Raw genomic sequence first — 19,602 nt, 5'->3', positions numbered from 1 at the left:
ACCTAATCTTAAGTAGATAAATATCAAGGAATACCAAATCACTTAAATTTGAATATAGACAAACCTATATTGTCTTACCACAAAACAATTTAAACACAGTCTAACTTTAAACTTTTATCTGTCTCTTCTGTGTGAAATACGAAAAAACCAGATTAAAGAGAACCCGTGCTTAAAGTTAAACCCTGTCTAAAGTTTTTTGATAATATGATAGAATAAGATTTTTTGTATATAATAGAAATTATAAACATATTCATGTTGGTATAGAAAAATCTAATCAAACTAGGCTGTGGATTAATTATTTTTCGCCTAGCAAAAGACATGAAACTTTTTACGGCGTCATTTTCCTACGTTTTGACTATTAAACCCCTCGTCACCTGCTTCGTGAGATGTTTTATAGTTTACGTTAGATATTTTTAACTATAACGCATAAATAATGGTTTTAATAGAAACCTCGGTGTCGATAGATCGACGGACAGACATCTATAACTAATAATGTGAAGCTGAGAAGTTTGTTTGTTTGAATACGCCAATCTCAGAAACTACACTGATTTTAAAAATTATTTTACCTATGGATATATTATTTGTGATATGTGATCTGTAAGTGATAATATGATAATATCACAGATAATAATATTATGTACCACGGCGAAGCCGGAGCGGCCGGATAGTTTGTAATATAAATATTAATACTCGATCATGAATGTACTACCAATCCTGTGTATATGTTGGTAATGCTTATCTGAGAGGGGGGCTATTGATCTGTACTACAGGTCTTTGAAAGACATATTTCAGACATTAGTGCTTATTACAACGAAAATGATCCTTAGTCAGTGCAGCTTTTTTAATAGTTATGAAGTAAGAAGAAGACTTAATTTATCAAGGCAATAAATGAACATTTTGTTATCTTATTTACAGGAAGTAATAGGATTATGACAGCCAACAAGCCCTTAGGACCTAGGGCACTAATAGTTCTAGACATTTAGAGCCCCACATCTCCTAGCAACGTAGCGTTGGACTCTCAACAAAAATCTGGCGTCACGAGCGGATGCCAAGAATTCGCCTGTTAAGTTTGTCGGACGATGTTATTTCTGACGTACTCCTTATTGATAGCGTGTAATTGATCGCTATTTATTTCATTTGTTTTATTTTCGTAAACATAATATCATCGCAGTGAGTCTCTCCGCGCTCGTGTAAACTACGCAAAATTGTATGGTTCGCTCCAGAAATGACGAAAAATGTACAAGCCTACAGTTTTGATTTTGTTACTTATGACGTGTCAGTGACTTTTTAAACATATTTTGTCTTTACAAAATAGTATTTGGCATAATTAAAAGTCGTAAAAGTAGATTTGGGTCCTTGTTCAATGTTTTATCACATTGTTTTCCCCTAAAGATTCTGAAATAGATTGCCATGAATTGTTTCGTGGCTTAATAAACGCAGCTCGGTAAAATACAACGTTTTATTTAGTTTTATCTCTTTATCAGTGAATTTTACCTACACAAATAAAATAAAACGCAACACCATGTATAATTAGCATTACTTCAGGCGATATTTATGGATTATACATTTATATATTTGTTACAAAGGATAGCCAACAATTGTTAACACTAATTAAAGACATACATAGAGAATACAATTTAACATATCATGTGCAACGATTAATTTTTATAGGCTAAAAAAACGCCAGCTTTAAAAAAACCGTAATGAACTTAAAAAATAACACATTTAGTAGATAGTTACGCTGAAAATCTTATTGTCACAGTTACAAGTCTTACGCATTTTATAGCTTTCCTTGATATTCTATCTCACAAACTCGTAGCTCATGTCGTCAACATAATATCTAAAAATAAGAAAACACAATATCATATTTATATAATTTGGAACAAATGTGATTTTCAAGACACAGTAATATATCGCCGTCATCGGGTTGAATCTGCAATTTTGTTTTTATTCAACGAACGCGCTAGTCATTCAATCAAATAGCAAATTCAACCAGATGACTGCGACATATCCACAGGTTTAGTTTCCTAACAATTTAGGTTTCCTGTTCATTCCACATCTATCATCAAACCAATGAAAGTTGCATATCTCTCGATGCGACAATTGCTCAAATGATTTGGTTCGTAATGTTTGATGGGCGCGATGATATCATTGACGCAAAAGACATAATTAGGCAGATTCCTTTCATCCCGGAAGATGGATGACGGCTCTACCTGAATGGACAATGTAAATGTTGGCAATCGTTTCACTCATAATTGTGTGTTATTATATAGTTTGTATGTGTGTATTTACAAATACTCTGGGAATGAAATAGGTGGATGAGATAAATTTAATTTGCATTTAACTAAATTTTTCAAACGTTCTATCATGAATTATTATTAAAATATCAATTAATAAGTGTGTCATAACGAATTGTGAAAGTAATACATGACCAAATTTGGTATGAGAAGTTAAAATAACATGATTGGACATTCATCGAAACATACTTATATGATTATACTAGCGGTCCGCCCCGGCTTCGCCCGTGGTACATATTAACGTTTTCTCTACATAAGAACCATCCTCGTACTTCAAGGAATATAATAAAAAAAGAATTATCGAAATCGGTTCAGCCGTTCTCGAGTTATGGAATTACAACGAAAAGTGGCATTGATTTTTATATGATTATATTAGTTAGTATGACAGATTTCACGTAACTAGTAGATTGTTCACGTATTATTATTATCACCTTAAAACTTAATAATTAACAGTAAAATCATAATATTTTTAACAATAAACATTTGAACTATTAGCACCTCGCAAATCAATTGAGATAAAACTATTAATTTTATTATTATAATTAAATCGTAACTAGGTTAAGTGTTCTGTTTAATTTCAATTTATAGATTTCAAGCTTCACTGAGATTTTATTAACCATTTGCTCTTTAGTGATTATAGTTGTTGAACGATACTTTAATTATTTAGGTTGAAATTATCGAATAATGGAAATGATTTCGAAGAACAGGGAAGTTGGTTTGTGTAGCTAATAGTAGGTATTAGTGCATATGCGGAAGTATTATTTATCAAATATATCAGTGACATTACATTTTATAATTAATATGAACGAAAAATATTTTACCTATTATAGTATTCATTATATTATTATGTATAAATTATCAAATATATTAGATGCTCATGACATTTTTAACGTGACGTAACATGTAATCATTACCTACAATATGTTGGCTTGCTTCTATATAAACAAGCTGAATAAAAAACTTTTTATAAGCTTCTAATGCATCCATTTAAGAGATTGGAAATACCCAGCCCTACTGCATTATTGCACCTACTTTCCCAACACATTACACCTTTACCCTATAAATTCCGGGAGCACGTTAAAAAGAGCAATAGCGAAGATTACGCAAATGTCAGCATCCGCCGATAGCGGAATGTCGACCCACATCGCTTTGTTCCGCAAATAGCGAGCGGCCCGCGCCGGATTTAGCTAGGCTCGTCTTATCAACTGACTCACGCCTTATCAACTTAGGGATTAAGTTGATGAACATAGATAAAGTTCAAATTCTAAGGAAAATGTGAATTTTTTAACTTTTTTTCTAAGACTATTCGACTTCTATTTAATCTTAAAAGTCGTATGTGGGAGTCGAGCACGCTTCGACCACAGAGCCAGCTTCCATCACAGAAAAGCATCGTGATATAGTAGCATGCGAATTCTACTGTTTCGTTAGGTGAGTGGGGAGCCAGCAGTCCGTGAGCCAGTGCAAATGTTCATGGCAGTGGTGGCACTTACCATCAGGGGGCCACCAGCTCCTTTGCCAACAATTACCCTGTCATCTATTTTCCTGCAACGTATATTATTACAATATTTTTAACTACGCTGATAAGGCTACTACTTTTATCATTCCCTTGCTTCCTTTCCGCATTTTATACAAAAAAAAAAATAAATAAAAATTGTTTATTTCTTTTACATAAGTTTACATCTCGGGTTGGAGGTAAGTGCCTTCATTTAAGTGATAAATTTCACTTGTGTTAGAAGGCGCCTTCTCTTCCATAACAATTACTAGGCATGAACAATTAAAAGAAAGCTTAAAAAATAAGGTAATACATAAAAATACTCTAAAAATTGGTAGAATGGATGTGTGTGTTAGTGTGTGTGTGTGTGTGTGTGTGTGTGTGTGTGTGTGTGTGGGCATGTGTGAGTGTGTGCGTGTGTGTGTGTTCGCATGTTTTTGTTTGTGTAATGTACAAGAATTAAAAAAAAATGTGATTTTTTATTTTATTTTACATCCTCATAATATTAACTTACTTATCTGTTGCCATAAATATTTTTCAATATTCTCTCGTATTTTATTTAACTATGTTTAGTTAAAATACGAATACCTACTTGGGGATAAAGTCAACATGAAAAGTCAACATTGCAAATATCCAAATTGATTGCACAACATTTTTACTATATTCATTATTCAGATATTTAACTACTTGATACATTTTTTTTCTATTGTAGCGCTTACATCGGAGAAAATATAATATTCAACTGCGTCTTTTAGCGGTCGTCCTGACAGTAGAGATAAATTAAAAAATATTAAAGCAAATTTCATTTCAAAAATTTTAATGGCAGGAATTTAATATTTCACGTCTGTTATACAGTAGAGTTTGGTGACAAACACCGTGACACAAAGATTTTATAATAATATGACATAATCTCAGAAAATAACCATGATATAAAATAGTTATAGCATTGAAATGAAAAATATATGTATGTTCCAGCCTTGATGTTAATATAAATAGAAAAATATTTTGCTACGAACGAAGCGAATAGGGAATAATATAATTTTTTGGTTATCTGTAAACAACATTTATAATTTTGATAGATGTTTTTTAAACAACATGTTATGTAAACAATATCTCATATAAAAACTGTTAAGATTTATATAAAACTAGCTTCCGCCCACGACTTTGTACGTGCATCCCCGTTTTTCCCCGTTCCCGCAAGAATTTCGGGAAATCCTTTCTTAGCGGATGCCTACGTCCTAACATCTACCTGCATGCCAAATTTCAGCCCGATACGTCCAGTGGTTTGGGCTGTGCGTTGATAGATCACTATATCAGTCACCTTTGAGTTTTATATATACAATAGACTAGCGGTCCGCTCCGGCTTCGCCCGAGATACATGTTTACGTTTTCTCACCATAAGAAATTTGCATTTGCAGATTTGCTTATAGCAACACATTTGGCGATACATTTTTATACATATAGTTATGTCACAGAGATTATATTCTGCAACATCTTCTCACGACTACACACAACACACCTTCTAAGTAGACTGTAGATTGTAGAGGCAGATTATCTTAATTTATAAATTTAGGTTTCAACTCGCAAGCAAGCTCCTAAAAAAAACTCCTAAAAACTCCTAAAAGTTACGATCCTGGTGATAGTAAAATCAAATAGGTACCTTATTGTTTCTCCTATCACACGTTAGAAATACATGCAAACCATTAATACTACCTAGTTACCAGGTTATTCATTCATAATGCCACATCCTGTATGCATGTATTATTTTGGAAATAATAGAAACATTTTTATTTTCTTCATAACTGGAGCTAGAGGATCTAATGTCTGAAAAGGGATTTAACTAACAGCATCACGGCCCACTCTTTCAACAACACTGACCGTATCCATAAACAACTTAGCGGAAGCCACAAGCTTTCCGATGCCTGATATTTTAAATTGTAAAATATTTTGATTAGTTTACGTAAAGTTACAAGTATCTAGTTCAAGGTCTATACTAGACTGAGAAGTTATAGTCATAGAATTATATTGCTTTTATTTAATTCAAATATTAAATTATCAGAAAATCGTTTGTAAAACACCCTATAGGCTATAGTATCAAATGTATTCCACATTAACCTACGCCATCTAAACTAAGACAAATTAGACACCTAATTTCTCATTATACAATTTTTGAAAAAATAAAATCACATAAAATTATCACGTCCTATGCAGTAGACAAATTAAATTTTATCCTGTATTGGGAATCGAACTGACATTAATTAACCACTACATCTGAAACATAGATAAATGCCAAATACATTTATCTATGTCCCCATGCCCCAAGTGTCCAGCTCTGTCCCGCCTCGTGGGACAAATGACTCAGTTAATTTCAAACAACGAAGAAACCCAATATGCATTGCAACTGCTCGCCTTGCCAAATCTATTCTTGCAAACAGGTGATCATTCAAAACTGACTATCAACTTTTTCGCATTGTAATAAAGTTGAAAATCCTTTGAAATCATCAACTATGGAGTATAATTAAAATTTCAGTTTTAACCAATACATCTAAGGTTTATTTTATATTGGCGTTAAAATCAAAGACTGATTTAATGGCATACACGTTAGTGCTGTATCGCACTTCATCGAATGTCAAAGTTTATATATTTTGTATATTTCAATAGTGCTATAATAAATCTGTAGGTAACTACGTGTTGAAGATGAAAATCCATTAACATTATTTTAGGGTTATATAATGTATAAACGCAACGCTTTTTAAACAGAGATCAAAGTGTGCATTAAGAAAAATACCTAAGTATGTAGTTATTTGTCGTATTTTTTAATTGAAACAAATACTTACTAAATATTGCATATCACGGAACCCCATATTCTTAGATTAAGGATTGGTCTCCGCGCTCGCTAGCGCCAATCCTTAATCTAAGCCCATATTATTATAAGAAAAGATTAGCACTCAGCTGGAATACATTTATTCTGGGCAAGCTATTCTTAAAAGTATAATAAGTATTATTTTATGAATGAGGAGAATATATAATATTATTAGGTACATATTTTATAACAAGCTCAATTCATTACATATACATAGTTTTTACTGCGCTTATCTTGATAATTTAATGTTTCAGATTTATGATTTTTTTTTAGTACATAACTGTTTATTTTGAGTATCCTGACAATTCAAAAGGGCTTCTAAAAGCGAAATGTCTTCGAACTACAATGAATTAATAAATGTTTGAGCTTACCCGTACATATTCACATAAACACCGGAAAGGATAAAAAAATGTCTATACTCGGTCATTCTATAAATAAATTCAGCGATTGATACGTTTCTGCCCCAAATCTGTCAAACTGACACATTTACGGAAATTTGAAAGCGCCATCTGTGTCAACGGCTTGTAACTAACCAGTGGCTTTTTGTAAACTCATTATCGAGACGCAATTAGACCGTGCTAATAGTAAATATAGATTTGTTCACATAACATTACTTGGTAGAAAATATGTATGCAATATCTAGCTTAAAAGGTAAATTTTATTAAAAAAAAGTAAGTAACTAAGTAGGTATTCAATATTCATATTTGAATTGATTAACTTTACGCCACTTTGCATGATTGGTCTTCAATGTTTACCAAAAATATTTAAAACCCATAATTTACACAGGTCAGGATTGTCTGGCCGAAAAGACAAGTTCACAAACCTACATTTTTGTATTCTTAATAATAATTATCTGTTCAATACTCAATATTGTACCTAGATAGGCTATCTAACACAAAATGTATTGTACAATACAAAATGCATAAAAAAATGGACAGTACAAAATGCACATGCAAATCTACTGGAAATTGGATGAAACACACAAATCGAAAAGCAAATTCGATACTGCAATCGATTCGCAAATCGCATTCGTACCGCGTGATTCATAATTTACAATAATAGCACCCACTAGGGAGCTTCAGTCTTGAATATTTTGACCAACATTGAAAATTATGATCATGAAAATTTGTATTGAAAATAAACGTAGATTATGCGATTGGAAACTAAATAATACTGCAGGTTTCTTGAGAAGCGCGGTTTACGTGCGTATTGTATTTAGGTCAAACTAGATATTTTAGCACAACTATAAGTAAAAAGAAAATTACCTACAATCGATCTTAGATCTGTTTCAACTGCATTATTTCCTTTTGCTTTGTTCTCATTCCAATAAGATATTCAAATGTCATCGGATTTATAAGCTTTTCAGAAAGGTTATCTATTGTTTTATCAACTGTTTATATATTTAGACAGGAAGACGTTTCACCACAGGGGTTATGGAAAGTGTTGACGTGGAATAAGGTGGTAGAGTACAATAAAAAAAAAACAAGTAGCTGATTGGGATTTTTTCAAAAATAGGTCATTTAAAATATTCAAAACCTTAACAATATAAAACTTCAAATTTCAGCATACGTCATATTATTTTCACACAGAACTTTAACAAAATAAACGAACACGTACGTTCGCAAGCACGCCTGACGCCGAGACAGATAAGGTCAAAAAACTGGGTAACTCTGAAATAGCAGTTGGCTCTTGCTGCCGTGAGCTCGTGAATCACGCTTCCTGGCCCTTCGCTATTTATACGTCACTCCAGCTATTTCTGTGCTACCTGAGGATTCCGCTCGTACCAACATAATAAAACTAACGTACTATTAGTAAAAATAAAAATAACGTACGGTTACTTACATATTTTGTAAAATTAAATTGTAATACTGAAATGATTTAAAAGAGCAACTATGGAGTTTCTTGCCGATTCTTCTCCATAGATACTGCTTTCCGAATCGGTGGTAAATGATAAAAATATGTATTGACGTTTCAAAAGTGATTCTCGAAGAAGTCTAATTGAATAAATAAATGTTTGAGTTTGAGCTTGAGTTTGAGTTTAATTGTGAATTGCTACAGTTATAACCACTTGCCTCAGATTGTTTGATTGACAAGCTTGTTTGCTTGGTCAGCCTAAATTAAAACGATTTCCATTTGCTGAAGTGTGCAGACAGGATGGAAACATGTTCAAAAGAAGACTGATGTTTGGTAAAGTCAACTTATAGCATTCAAATAATAAATATAATTTTTTTTATCTATCTATTATAAATTAATAAATAAATTGTAAACCTTCCAAAAGTTGCGTTCTCTTATCTCAACGTTCAGTGTAACGTTGACAATTTTCTGAAATGGATACGGGATAGATGGGATAAATAATGAATATAAATACAACGGGATTAACATATTTGTGAGCAATCCAGACTTGAATGTGTAAACACGTTGTATATAATGTGAACAAATCAAGATCCACGGAGTAAATTGCTCGTAATTAAAGGAACGATGTCGAATTAATTAAATATTTAGAGCAATTTGGCAAATTATGGTAGAATCTTGTTCGATAAATTTTTGTAAATTGCTTATTAAAATTACTAGCACAATATTAGCAGTGCTAAACAAAATATTATATTAATTGAATTTATGGAATACATAATATACTATTAGGAGAAGAATTTAATGAATGATTATTCCTAGGAATTTCTTCTAGACTAATTTTTAATACATTGGTAAACATGATTTTTCTTCACATAATATTATACTATTTCCTATATTTTATTTGGATTAGATATACTCTATGTCTATGCCCAAACCCCTCATCTTTTACATCAAAGCTCAGCAGTAGAACAGCGACTGTAATTTATCTCACAACGAAGTGAAACAAGCAGCGATCCATGTTAAATTTGTTCAAAGTTTAGTTCTAAATGGGTCTCGCTAATTTGTATTATCAGCCTGTTGGTGACTAATGTCTTCAGAGAAATGAGGTATAGTGCACAAGTAAGCGACATTTAAACGTAAAATTCTTGAAATAGATATTGGAAAAGTAAGTTTTTCTTGTAGCTTGGTCTTTTGCTCTTGTTTATTGTTTGTTCTAATGTGGAGGTTAATAGTAAAGGATTAAAAAACTAACATCAAGATTAGAATAGTTATATGCCTCAGCTTTTATTATGTACATATTTATCTGGTAATTGAGTGCCATTATTTCCTTTAACTGGTAGTTATTCCAACACTTTCAATAAGGCTCTTTTTTAAATTATTAAATGTTATGAAAACTTGTTTAGATCAAAATAATAATCTAATAAAAAAATAATTCTTAATTCAACCAATCATGTGCTGAATTGCTTAGCTTTGAAAAGATCTTTATAATACTATACTCGTTCCGCTTATCACCAAAAGCAGAACCCTTCGCCACCGATATAATCGTTCGACACCTGCCAAGAGACAGCTCAGTGAGGCGTGCGAATTAATTCCTACGTTTGATTTAGTTCACTCCTCTGCGATATTTAGTACCTATGCATGTGACAATAGAAGCTTCCAGCAGGTGCTACAATGAAATATGACTTTAGGACAGATATATAGAAGTATTTGTTAGTAGGTACTGCTTATACAAACAAATATTATTACAATTCCTAACCATGTCGAATCTTTTCGGTCTTCTATAATGAATTGAGATGGAGTGGATGATACTAGCGACCTCATCTGACTTCTCATAAGTGCAATAAGCTTACGTAAAGCGCTGTAGTGTGATTATTGTATATTTTTCTACGTTTGTGAAAAACGTTTCAAAACAGCTACTTTGCAGTGTACTACGTCGGTGTAAAAAGACGAAGAATTTTTGAAGTGAAGGCGCGTTGAGAGTAAAATTTCAAGGTCACATCATCGCAATAACGTCGCGTCATTCAGTAAGGTGACGATTTTGGTATCATTGAAAGTTAAATCGAAAAATATTTCACCAAACTTTGCGAGCTTTTTAAATACTTAAGGTAAATACCTAAATTATGTAGGTATCTCTGAAATTTATTTCAGCTCAAGTAAAATGTTACTCTTGTTTATCATAACGTTTTATTCGCAATAAATTCAATGTTCAACGATAAATTCATCTCTATCGAAACTTTTCCCAATATTTATAGTAAATTTCAATTGTGATGTGTTGTAAGCACTGATGAGGCAAGGTGATGATAAACTACCTACTGATGGATCTGTAATTTATTTTCTCTTGTACAATTAATATCTACGTAATGCAATATTGTATTTAAGAAATCTTTACATAATGAATACCTACGAAGATATTATAAAGTAGAGGATTGAATTTAGATTAAGAATTTTATGTTTATCTTTGAAGTAAGATTCATGAATGGATGAAATAGACATTATTACCTACTGTATCGACTATATTACTATTTTCTATATCCGTACTATTAATATCTATTATAAATGCGAAAGTAACTCTGTCTGTCTGTCTGTTACTCAATCACGCCTTAACTACTGGATCAATTGGCATGAAATTTGGTATAGAGATATTTTGATACCCGAGAAAGAATAGGATACTTTTTACCCCGGGACATAGGATAGGTTTTATCCCGTAAATCCCACGGGAACGGGAACTATGCGGGTTTTTCTTTGACTGTGCGGGCGAAGCCGCGGGCGGAAAGCTAGTATATAATATATAAATATACATATATATAAAACACAAAGTCAGCTTTGTTACAACACTTAATATAACGCGAGATCTGCTGTAACAAATTTAAATTTTCGTGTTTGAAGTGTCGTGTTTGAGCATATACACATACAGCACAGAAAACTCGAGCAAAATGTTTCATAAAGCTTCAGTCATACCGGGCTAGAATTATATTATCTGTTCCGTGGGTGATCGTGCACCGCGGGAGGAATGCATTGACGTCACAGATGTAAGTAAATCCGGGTAATTGCACTTATATCCGCATCGGATACAGACGGAGTCGGTTTGTTTATGTTGTTTCATTCGCCTTTTTTATAAGAGAGTTGCCAGATGTTGAGACGTAGACCATTACGCTCATATATTGTGCTCGGACAGTTGGTTTGGTGTTGTGAATGGAGATGTTATTTAGTTATTGTAGGTTATAATCTAAATAAATAATTTAAGTTAGTTCACTGTTTAATGTTAGTTCTTTGTACTTTGTTACATTAATTAATGTAGGTAGGTAGGGCTAATTAGTTAAATAAAACATTTAATTCACTTTTGTGGTCTTTATTTTAAACAATAACACATAATTATTTATCTATTTATCGCATAGACAATACACATTTCTGAAATAGGTAGTTATAATATTAATAAAAAATATTAAAATAATTTCACACGAAATAAATTAGTGGCAATACATAACAACGTACTTTAAAAGTGTTTATGACTATCACTATAAACTATGTAGGTAAGTAAAAACATATTATCTGATCCTGAATTTGATTTTTTATAGCATTCAAATCCTTAAAAATCATCAATACCCGCCTCCCTGATCGAATTATTTATATAATTTAAAACTAATAAACATTATGTCTAGTGTTGCTCGGGTCGCCATACATGGGTGTCCGCGCGCACAGCAGCGGGCGGAGCAGCTCCGTCCACATCGTGCCCAAGATACTGATCAGACCGAGCACTGATAGACCCAAGAGGAAACCCTGGAAGAAAGCTCTTATCATTATGTACCTTTAAGAAAACTCAAAAAAAGAGTGTGTGTTGCCGAGCACACGTGTCAGAAGTGAAACTTCTTTGGCAAGATTCATTATACCAAAATCGTCGCCTTATGTGGCCTTTTTTTTTTTTTTTTTTTTTTTTTTTTTTTTTTTTTTTTTTTTTAATTCTTCGACATGTCGGTTTCCTCACGATGTTTTCCTTCACCGTTCGAGCAGTGGTGATGTTACAACATGCGCAGATAAATTGAAAAATCAATTTATTTCCTGCGCGCTCGCCTGGTCTCGAACCACGGACTTATCGATTCGAAGTCCGAGGTCTCACCACTGAGCCAAACCTTGAAATTTTACTCTCAACACGCTTAATGGAGTTTCACTTCAAAACTGTTTTACACAACTAAAAAGTAGGTGACTAACTCATGGGTAAACATTTTTTATTCTGTTGGTGTATTCTAGCAAGAATAATCGACTAATGTGTATTCTGGTATATATTAAAAAAAAATTAAGTTGTTTTTACAATAGTCAGTCTCAATAGTTTACTAAGTATAATATTATTCATAGGTACGCCACAAAATATATATTTTATATAGGTATTTGTCCAAACATAAGGTGACTAATGACTATTATGCAAGTGTTTTATTTATGGAAGAATCCAGTACTGTACATACAATAAGTACCTACATAGCATAAGAAGCCAAGCCAATCTATAAACAGAGTACTAAAGACGTTTATTTCCACTCACATTATTCATAACAATTGTAAAAGATAAAGTGTGACGTTAAATCTTAAAACTATTTAAACGCAAGAAAGTCCGTAATTCTGAACAATAGTCCAGCCTTCCAGTACAGATGGCAGCCAGCCAACCGCGGTCCGACACCTCACGTACAATAAATCATATTAGCTTCAACTGGAACTTATTTGTTACAACTAGTGATTAATATTTGAGTATTTTAATAATGTTTTATGCCTATACGTCGTAGAGCATGTTTTACGAAATAGATGATTCTGTGATTTTATTTGTATAGGGCAAGTTCCTTTAATTAATTAATAATATAAATATTTTATTGATAAATCTATACTAATGTTATGATGCTGAAGAGTTTGTTTGTTTGTTTGTTTGCTTGAACGCGCTAGTTTCAGAATCTATTGGTTAGATTTGAATAAATATTTCAGTGAGATATTTAATTGAGGAAGACTATAATTCACATTTTCATAAAAATTTACACATATAGTTAATATCATAAATAATTTGAAAAATTATACAATAAAATAGGAGGAACTCCGGTATCTGTGGTAGTATAAACTGTGCTACAGATACCTGCGCCCACCCCTCAAATTAAACTAGAAATGACTATGCTATTTTTTTAATTAAAGATTAAAATTAAAATTACAATTAAAGTTTATTAGAATTTCATTATATTGGAGTTAAAATCACATTACATTACAATAAACATGAGTGTGTAAGAGTGAGAATTAAGTATATCATCTCGATTAGACCAATAAGAACGGGTAAAACTGCGGGGTACAGCTAGTATCTAATGTAATTTCTTTGAATGAACTAACGGATAAGAAACTAAAAGAGATGAAATATACTATTCTCATATTTGAGTACACACCACACTTCCTCCAAGATCGGAGAGGAAAAGATTCCAGTCGTAGTTATACTTCTCTTCAAACACCGACACCATCATGTTGTTGAAATGAATGTAAATCTGTAATGTATAACATCTATATAAAAATGAATCGCCAAATTTTTTGCTAAGCGAAATCTTTATTATAAAGTCAACATAAGGATAGTTATTAGAAAGCCAATTAACATACATTTTATTGAACTAAATGTATAGAAGCTTTAAAAGAGTAATCAATGAAGCTTTGCCGATTCTTCTTTTGTAAAAGTTATAATAATCTCTATAAATAATAATGAATGCCCATTTCCCTTGGTCACGGCTTCACGCGTGAAAATACGGACTGATTTCCACTTGTTGGGTTCGTTAAAGTAAGATTAATTAGTTAGGTTGGGTCAGTTTGCGCCAAAAGTTGGTTAAATTAAGAAAACTTAACAGCCATTAGACTTCACGTTAGAAAGTTCGCAGGAAGGCAAGACTACGTCTAGGGTCAGCTAGTAATTAGTAATATAAAAAATCACCTGTGTCTGCAGCTTAACATCGCTAATAGCAGTGGACCACGTGTTGGAGCTAACATCCCACGCGTAGTACTTCTGCCTGTCCGTCACAAACGTGCTGTACAGCAGCGAGCGGCAGATGCGCGGACATGTCTTGCATCCGTGGTTTATGTGTTTGCTACAATATTATAATCATTAATGAAGTTTCACTTCAAAATGTTAAGTTTCATTATTAATTTAACTGAAGAAGAAATTAAGATGAAGATGGAGGTGGAGATGATGATGACAATGATGATGAAAATCAAAATATTTTAGAATAAAGTATAGGATTACTTGACGTAGGAAGAAATGAGTCTCCTCATATCATTGAAGTTGTTACAGTGGGGCAACGGACTCTTCATCCACGGCCCGGAGCAGTTCACGTCTTTGGCCAATTCATCCCAGACGAATTGTGTTGTACACTGAAATGATTCAGCAGATTAATTTGTAAAAAACTCAAATTAAAGCAGCTTTTATTTCAGGTTATCTGCAAATTTATATCCTTAATAAATTAGACTATCTTGTTATTTCTTACCATAATTTCACAAATTTGTACATAATTTTTGTGTAAAAGAGTAACAGTAGATGAATTTATTTTAATATTACTGGTAGCATCTAATAATGTTACATTCGATTGATATTAATTCGCTTTAATTAAATTTACCACCTGTGGTGTTCCCGAACAACTATGACATTGGGACCTTAAAGAAAAGATTTGCCGGCAAAGTACCTATAACACTACCAGTGTTACAAGTATTTATGAATGGTGATTACCATTAATTAACAGCCTGCCCCTTTGCTTTGATATAAAAAAAAACAAACAAAAAATACGCGGGCAGACTGAAAATCAGCGCTGTTTGGGTGTTAAAGCCCACAGCATGGCTGAGTCTGTACCGATTGCTATAAAGCTTTTCTTTCGAGATTTTTGGTTGTCAATAAAGCTTTTTCTTTCTTTCTTAACAATAACTACACGTTATTCTCCTCAAAACGAAACAACAGAAGCAGTTACATAGTTAGCGCTATAGTGGGGGTCCTCAGTGCAGGGTGTGTGGTCGTCGCTGATCATGTGGTAGAGCTGCACCGTGAGCTTCACGTCCAGCGTTTCGCCCGTGTTGATGTACAGGTAGTCCACCAGACCGCCGTTGTATACGTCCACCTCTGGGAGTTTACCACGTTTGAGAATATTTTGATTTGACTTAAAAATCAGTTGAATTTCCTTTATAAAGAATGGAAAAATTCCATCATGAAGCGGGATTCGAACTCGCGTCTATCGTGGCCACTTCTGATCACGATTCTTTAAAAAATATCTCATTTATAAAGAGTATAAATGCTATAGAACTTAAAACCTAATTTTTATATTTGCAGGTACTACTAGAATCAACCAAACATGAACTGAACTTACAGAAGTAATTCGTTTATTGTCAAAACAAGACCTTTGACCGGTTTTCAAATACGAATAAAAAAAGTCAAAATCGGAATTCGATTCACCCAGACAAAAGTTCTGAGGAAAAAAAATACAGTCGAATTGAGAACATCTTGCTTTTTAAAATGGTTGAATATATGACCTGGTACAGCACGCTAAACTTGACAGACTTTTTTGGACAAAATATATATAAATTAACAAACCAGTATATGGCTCCTTCTCATAATGTATATGCACATGGTACCCCGGGGGCAGCACACTAGTGGCTGTCGCTATATCCTCTGCAGTGTGTTGCAGCGTCACGGAGTACCCGCGTGCTTTAGACGCTTGGATGTCCCGGCGGGTTGGGGTCAGGGTGAAGCACCGACCCGTTATGAAGCCTAGTGTTTCTGTCAGCTCTACGTCTGTTTGACGAATAAATAAAAAATTGACAACACATTTTACATGTTGAGACATTGAAATCTCTGATTCTCAAACTAGGTAAAAATTGTAAGAAAAATTGTATGTCAGGAGTCAGAAATGGAATGGTTAGTAATTAGTGTCGGTATTGGTTAGTTTTACGTACGAAATGCTTCAAAAAGTACGAGACGGATGGATCTTTGCAGTAATATTTTAAGTTATACATCAGAATAACACATGAGCTATAGAAAACCTTGATTTTACGGGTTCGTCGGTGGGTGAAACCGCGAGGCACAACTACAGTATACAAACAATGTGCTATTTTATGTAGACTATTTTGTATTTGATTGACATTAGATATAGTTAATAGTTTAAATCACTCAATAAAATCTAATATTCTACGTACTATCTCTTAAAGAATCCAATCCGTACTGAACAAAGAAATCGTCTTTATTATACGTAATTTCATCCCAAAGTTTATCGAGAGGAGTGTGGGAGAAGTTGAAGTCCCTCCACATGGAAGTGTAGCGAGGATGAGAGTACAGGCCATACTCCTGGAACAAGTAGTACAAGATTACACAGCACTCAAATTATATAAACAAAACGATTTTAGGGCATATTTTTTTAAATAAAAACGCTTTCTGGATATTTAGCATGTTTACTGAATTTATTTAGCATGGCTACTTTTGGTGAATGGTGATGGAGAATGTTTAAGAGATTTTTATCTTTAATGTCACATTTTCTATAAGTTCAAATTCAAATACAATTTTTGCTTACATAGATGTAGGTACAAATACTCGTAAAATAAGCGTGCTGATATTATCTCTACCACTTTCCTAATATTAAAACAGACAAAGATTCCTTTGTTTTGCAGTTAATGAAATGAATACTAACTTCAAGCTTATGATACTTATAGGGCGGCTCCCGACAGAACGTGACACTGGGGTAGAGGATGGTCTTGTTGAAGTCGAAGTGCGTGTGCGTCGTGATCGGGATGTTCGTCAGTTTCTGGATGCACGATATTATCTGAAAAATAATATTCTTAGTGTACTGCTGAAAATAGTAGTTTAGAAAATCTACTAAAATACACTATTTGAAAAATGTACACCCCGATTATATTAAAGTTTTCTTTTGCATTTGCAACTCTTGAATTTGCTTAATCAATAATGATGCCAATATTTTTAGAAATAATATGTATATTAGAAGCAAATTAGAAGATTTAAAGATAACACGAGACATCAATATGATTGTATTCAAACTTATTATAAACATCTTCACAAGTCTACTCTATTGCATACGTAGTAAGTATATTATTATTAGTCTGTGCTATTGCTATTTGTTATATAATATGTATTCTGGCTCTCCTTTTTCATTTTGTATGATTTAATTTCGTAAATTAGGTATATTATATTTTGACGTGCTTGTTTAATTTTTCAACATAAACAGAAACAAATATTCAAACGCTTGATATTCAACAGAAGGGAACATTTTATAAAGGGACAATACATTGTAAGTAACAGCCCACCTGCTGCACCACGACGACCATGCAGCCGATCACCACCACCGTCTTCACCAGGTTGGGTCCTCGGAAGCAGTCGACGCACTTCTGACGTAGTGTTGCCACGTGGTCTACACTTTGCTATAAAATTTCTTGTAAATGATGGAGTAAGAAACAATAAAAGAAAAGAACGTTTGTTTGATTTTTCTGTTCAGAGTTTTGTAAATAAAGTTTATTTTTACTTTCTAAGTAGTTGTTTATTTTAATCCCTTAAAAACTATTATTGAAATAATTTTCCCAATGAGTTAAAAAAATTCCACATTCTTCAGAAATTGAACAATAACATAAATGAAAGCCACTGTATGGATTCAGCACGCTTTTAAAAAAAATATACATATTAATAGAATGAAGAAATAATCGACTCTTATGACAATTTAAGTAGTAATAGTTAATTTTTAAACATACCGCTTCCTCAACTTTGATAGTCATCTTCTAAGTCTATAGGTACGACCTTCCTCACCTACGTAACAATAGGAATAAAATATACAGTAATTACGTATACAAATTAGTTTCCTATCTAAATTGATTCTGTTATGTTTTACGTCGATTATAAATCATCTACGCGATGAGATACGGATATTAAATAATAAATTATGTATCGAGTTAATTTGTTTCGAACAAATTAGTCGGTGGAGCTTTTGCCAAATTAGGGATATCAATGTACCTACTGTAGGTATATTAGATATAGTAATATAAGCAAATAAATAATTAGATTAAAGTGTTTGTTATATCAAAATTACATTTTATCCGACTACGACAATACGACGGCAATTTTATTTTTTTATAACGAACAAAAAATAACGTTTCGAATAACTTATTGCGCCTGAAATAAAATCAAATTGTAAAAAAACAATATGTAAAAAAAGTATTTGAATTTGCCTATCTAGTTCTATCCTATCCTATCCTACTAATATTATAAATGCGAGGGTGAGGATGGTTGTGTGTGTATGTTTGTTACTCTTTCACATAAATACACTGTGCAAATACTAATGAACCGATTACAATGAAATTTAGCACACATATTATAGATGGTAACTTGGATTAACACATAGGATAGGTTTTATCCCGGAAATCCCACGGGAACGAACTGTGCAGGTTTTTCTTTGAAAACGCGTGCAAAGCCGCGGGCGGAAAGCCAGTATCTTCGGATAGATTGGTAGGTAATTTTGCTTTATACCCACTCTTAAGAAAATTTTATTTATTTCACGAATAAAAATAAATTATATAAATACGTAATTCTTTATTTAGTTTAATATTCACTCAGACCGAAGCAATTTTCAATCTGAAAATTCTAAAAAGTAATTGTTTCGATTTCTTTCAAATTCAAATTCAAATTCAAATTTCATTTATTTACAAGAATGTAGTTACAAAAAAGGTGTTGTTACAATATTAAGGCGCTAATACATTCTACCCACTATTTGGGTGTGCAAATATTTAAATGGAAATAAGTTAATTGAATTACACTACACCAACACTACACAAATTCTTCGCGTCACTATTGTTAAACGTCACTAATTCCTTCACAGATTCCGCAATGTAATAAGTTCTTGAATATCATAAAATTGTTTCTCCATTAACCATTTCGTCAGTTTCTTCTTAAATATATTTACTGGGAGATCCTTAAAGTTATCCGGTATTTTATTATATATTGTAATAGTCATAAATATCACACTATTTTTTGCTTGATTTATTCTACATGTTGGAAAGTGCAGTTTATTTTGATACCTCGTTAACATATGCGAATTTACTTCTCCTTTCTTTTTAAAATA

General features: G+C 32.7%; 1 protein-coding gene across 1 annotated transcript; it reads right to left on the bottom strand.

Moving 5' to 3' along the window:
* Positions 1 to 11,966: 11,966 nt before the first annotated feature.
* On the bottom strand, positions 11,967 to 18,262 carry LOC123696185. The gene is made up of 10 exons (XM_045642244.1): positions 18,239 to 18,262; positions 17,801 to 17,914; positions 17,170 to 17,301; positions 16,682 to 16,829; positions 16,080 to 16,280; positions 15,463 to 15,611; positions 14,748 to 14,875; positions 14,439 to 14,592; positions 13,909 to 14,004; positions 11,967 to 12,280 (listed from the first exon to the last, which is right to left on the bottom strand). The coding sequence occupies exons 1-10, from the start codon at positions 18,260 to 18,262 to the stop codon at positions 12,143 to 12,145; spliced, it is 1,284 nt and encodes a 427-aa protein (XP_045498200.1). The 3' UTR covers positions 11,967 to 12,142.
* Between the last annotated feature and the right edge of the window lie 1,340 nt (positions 18,263 to 19,602).

Source organism: Colias croceus, chromosome 12 (genome assembly GCF_905220415.1).
Source record: "Colias croceus chromosome 12, ilColCroc2.1".
NCBI classification, from domain to species: Eukaryota; Metazoa; Arthropoda; class Insecta; order Lepidoptera; family Pieridae; genus Colias; species Colias croceus.
This window is presented reverse-complemented; position numbering and strand designations above follow the sequence as displayed.

Bases quoted from the DNA above. Each gene is read 5' to 3' on its own strand.
- LOC123696185 (XM_045642244.1), bottom strand. From the start codon at position 18,262: ATGACTATCAAAGTTGAGGAAGCG. The intron at 17,915-18,238 runs GTATGTTTAAAA...GAAATTTTATAG, and splicing joins CTATCAAAGTTGAGGAAGCG to CAAAGTGTAGACCACGTGGC. The intron at 14,593-14,747 runs GTAATCCTATAC...ATAATATTGTAG, and splicing joins CTCATTTCTTCCTACGTCAA to CAAACACATAAACCACGGAT.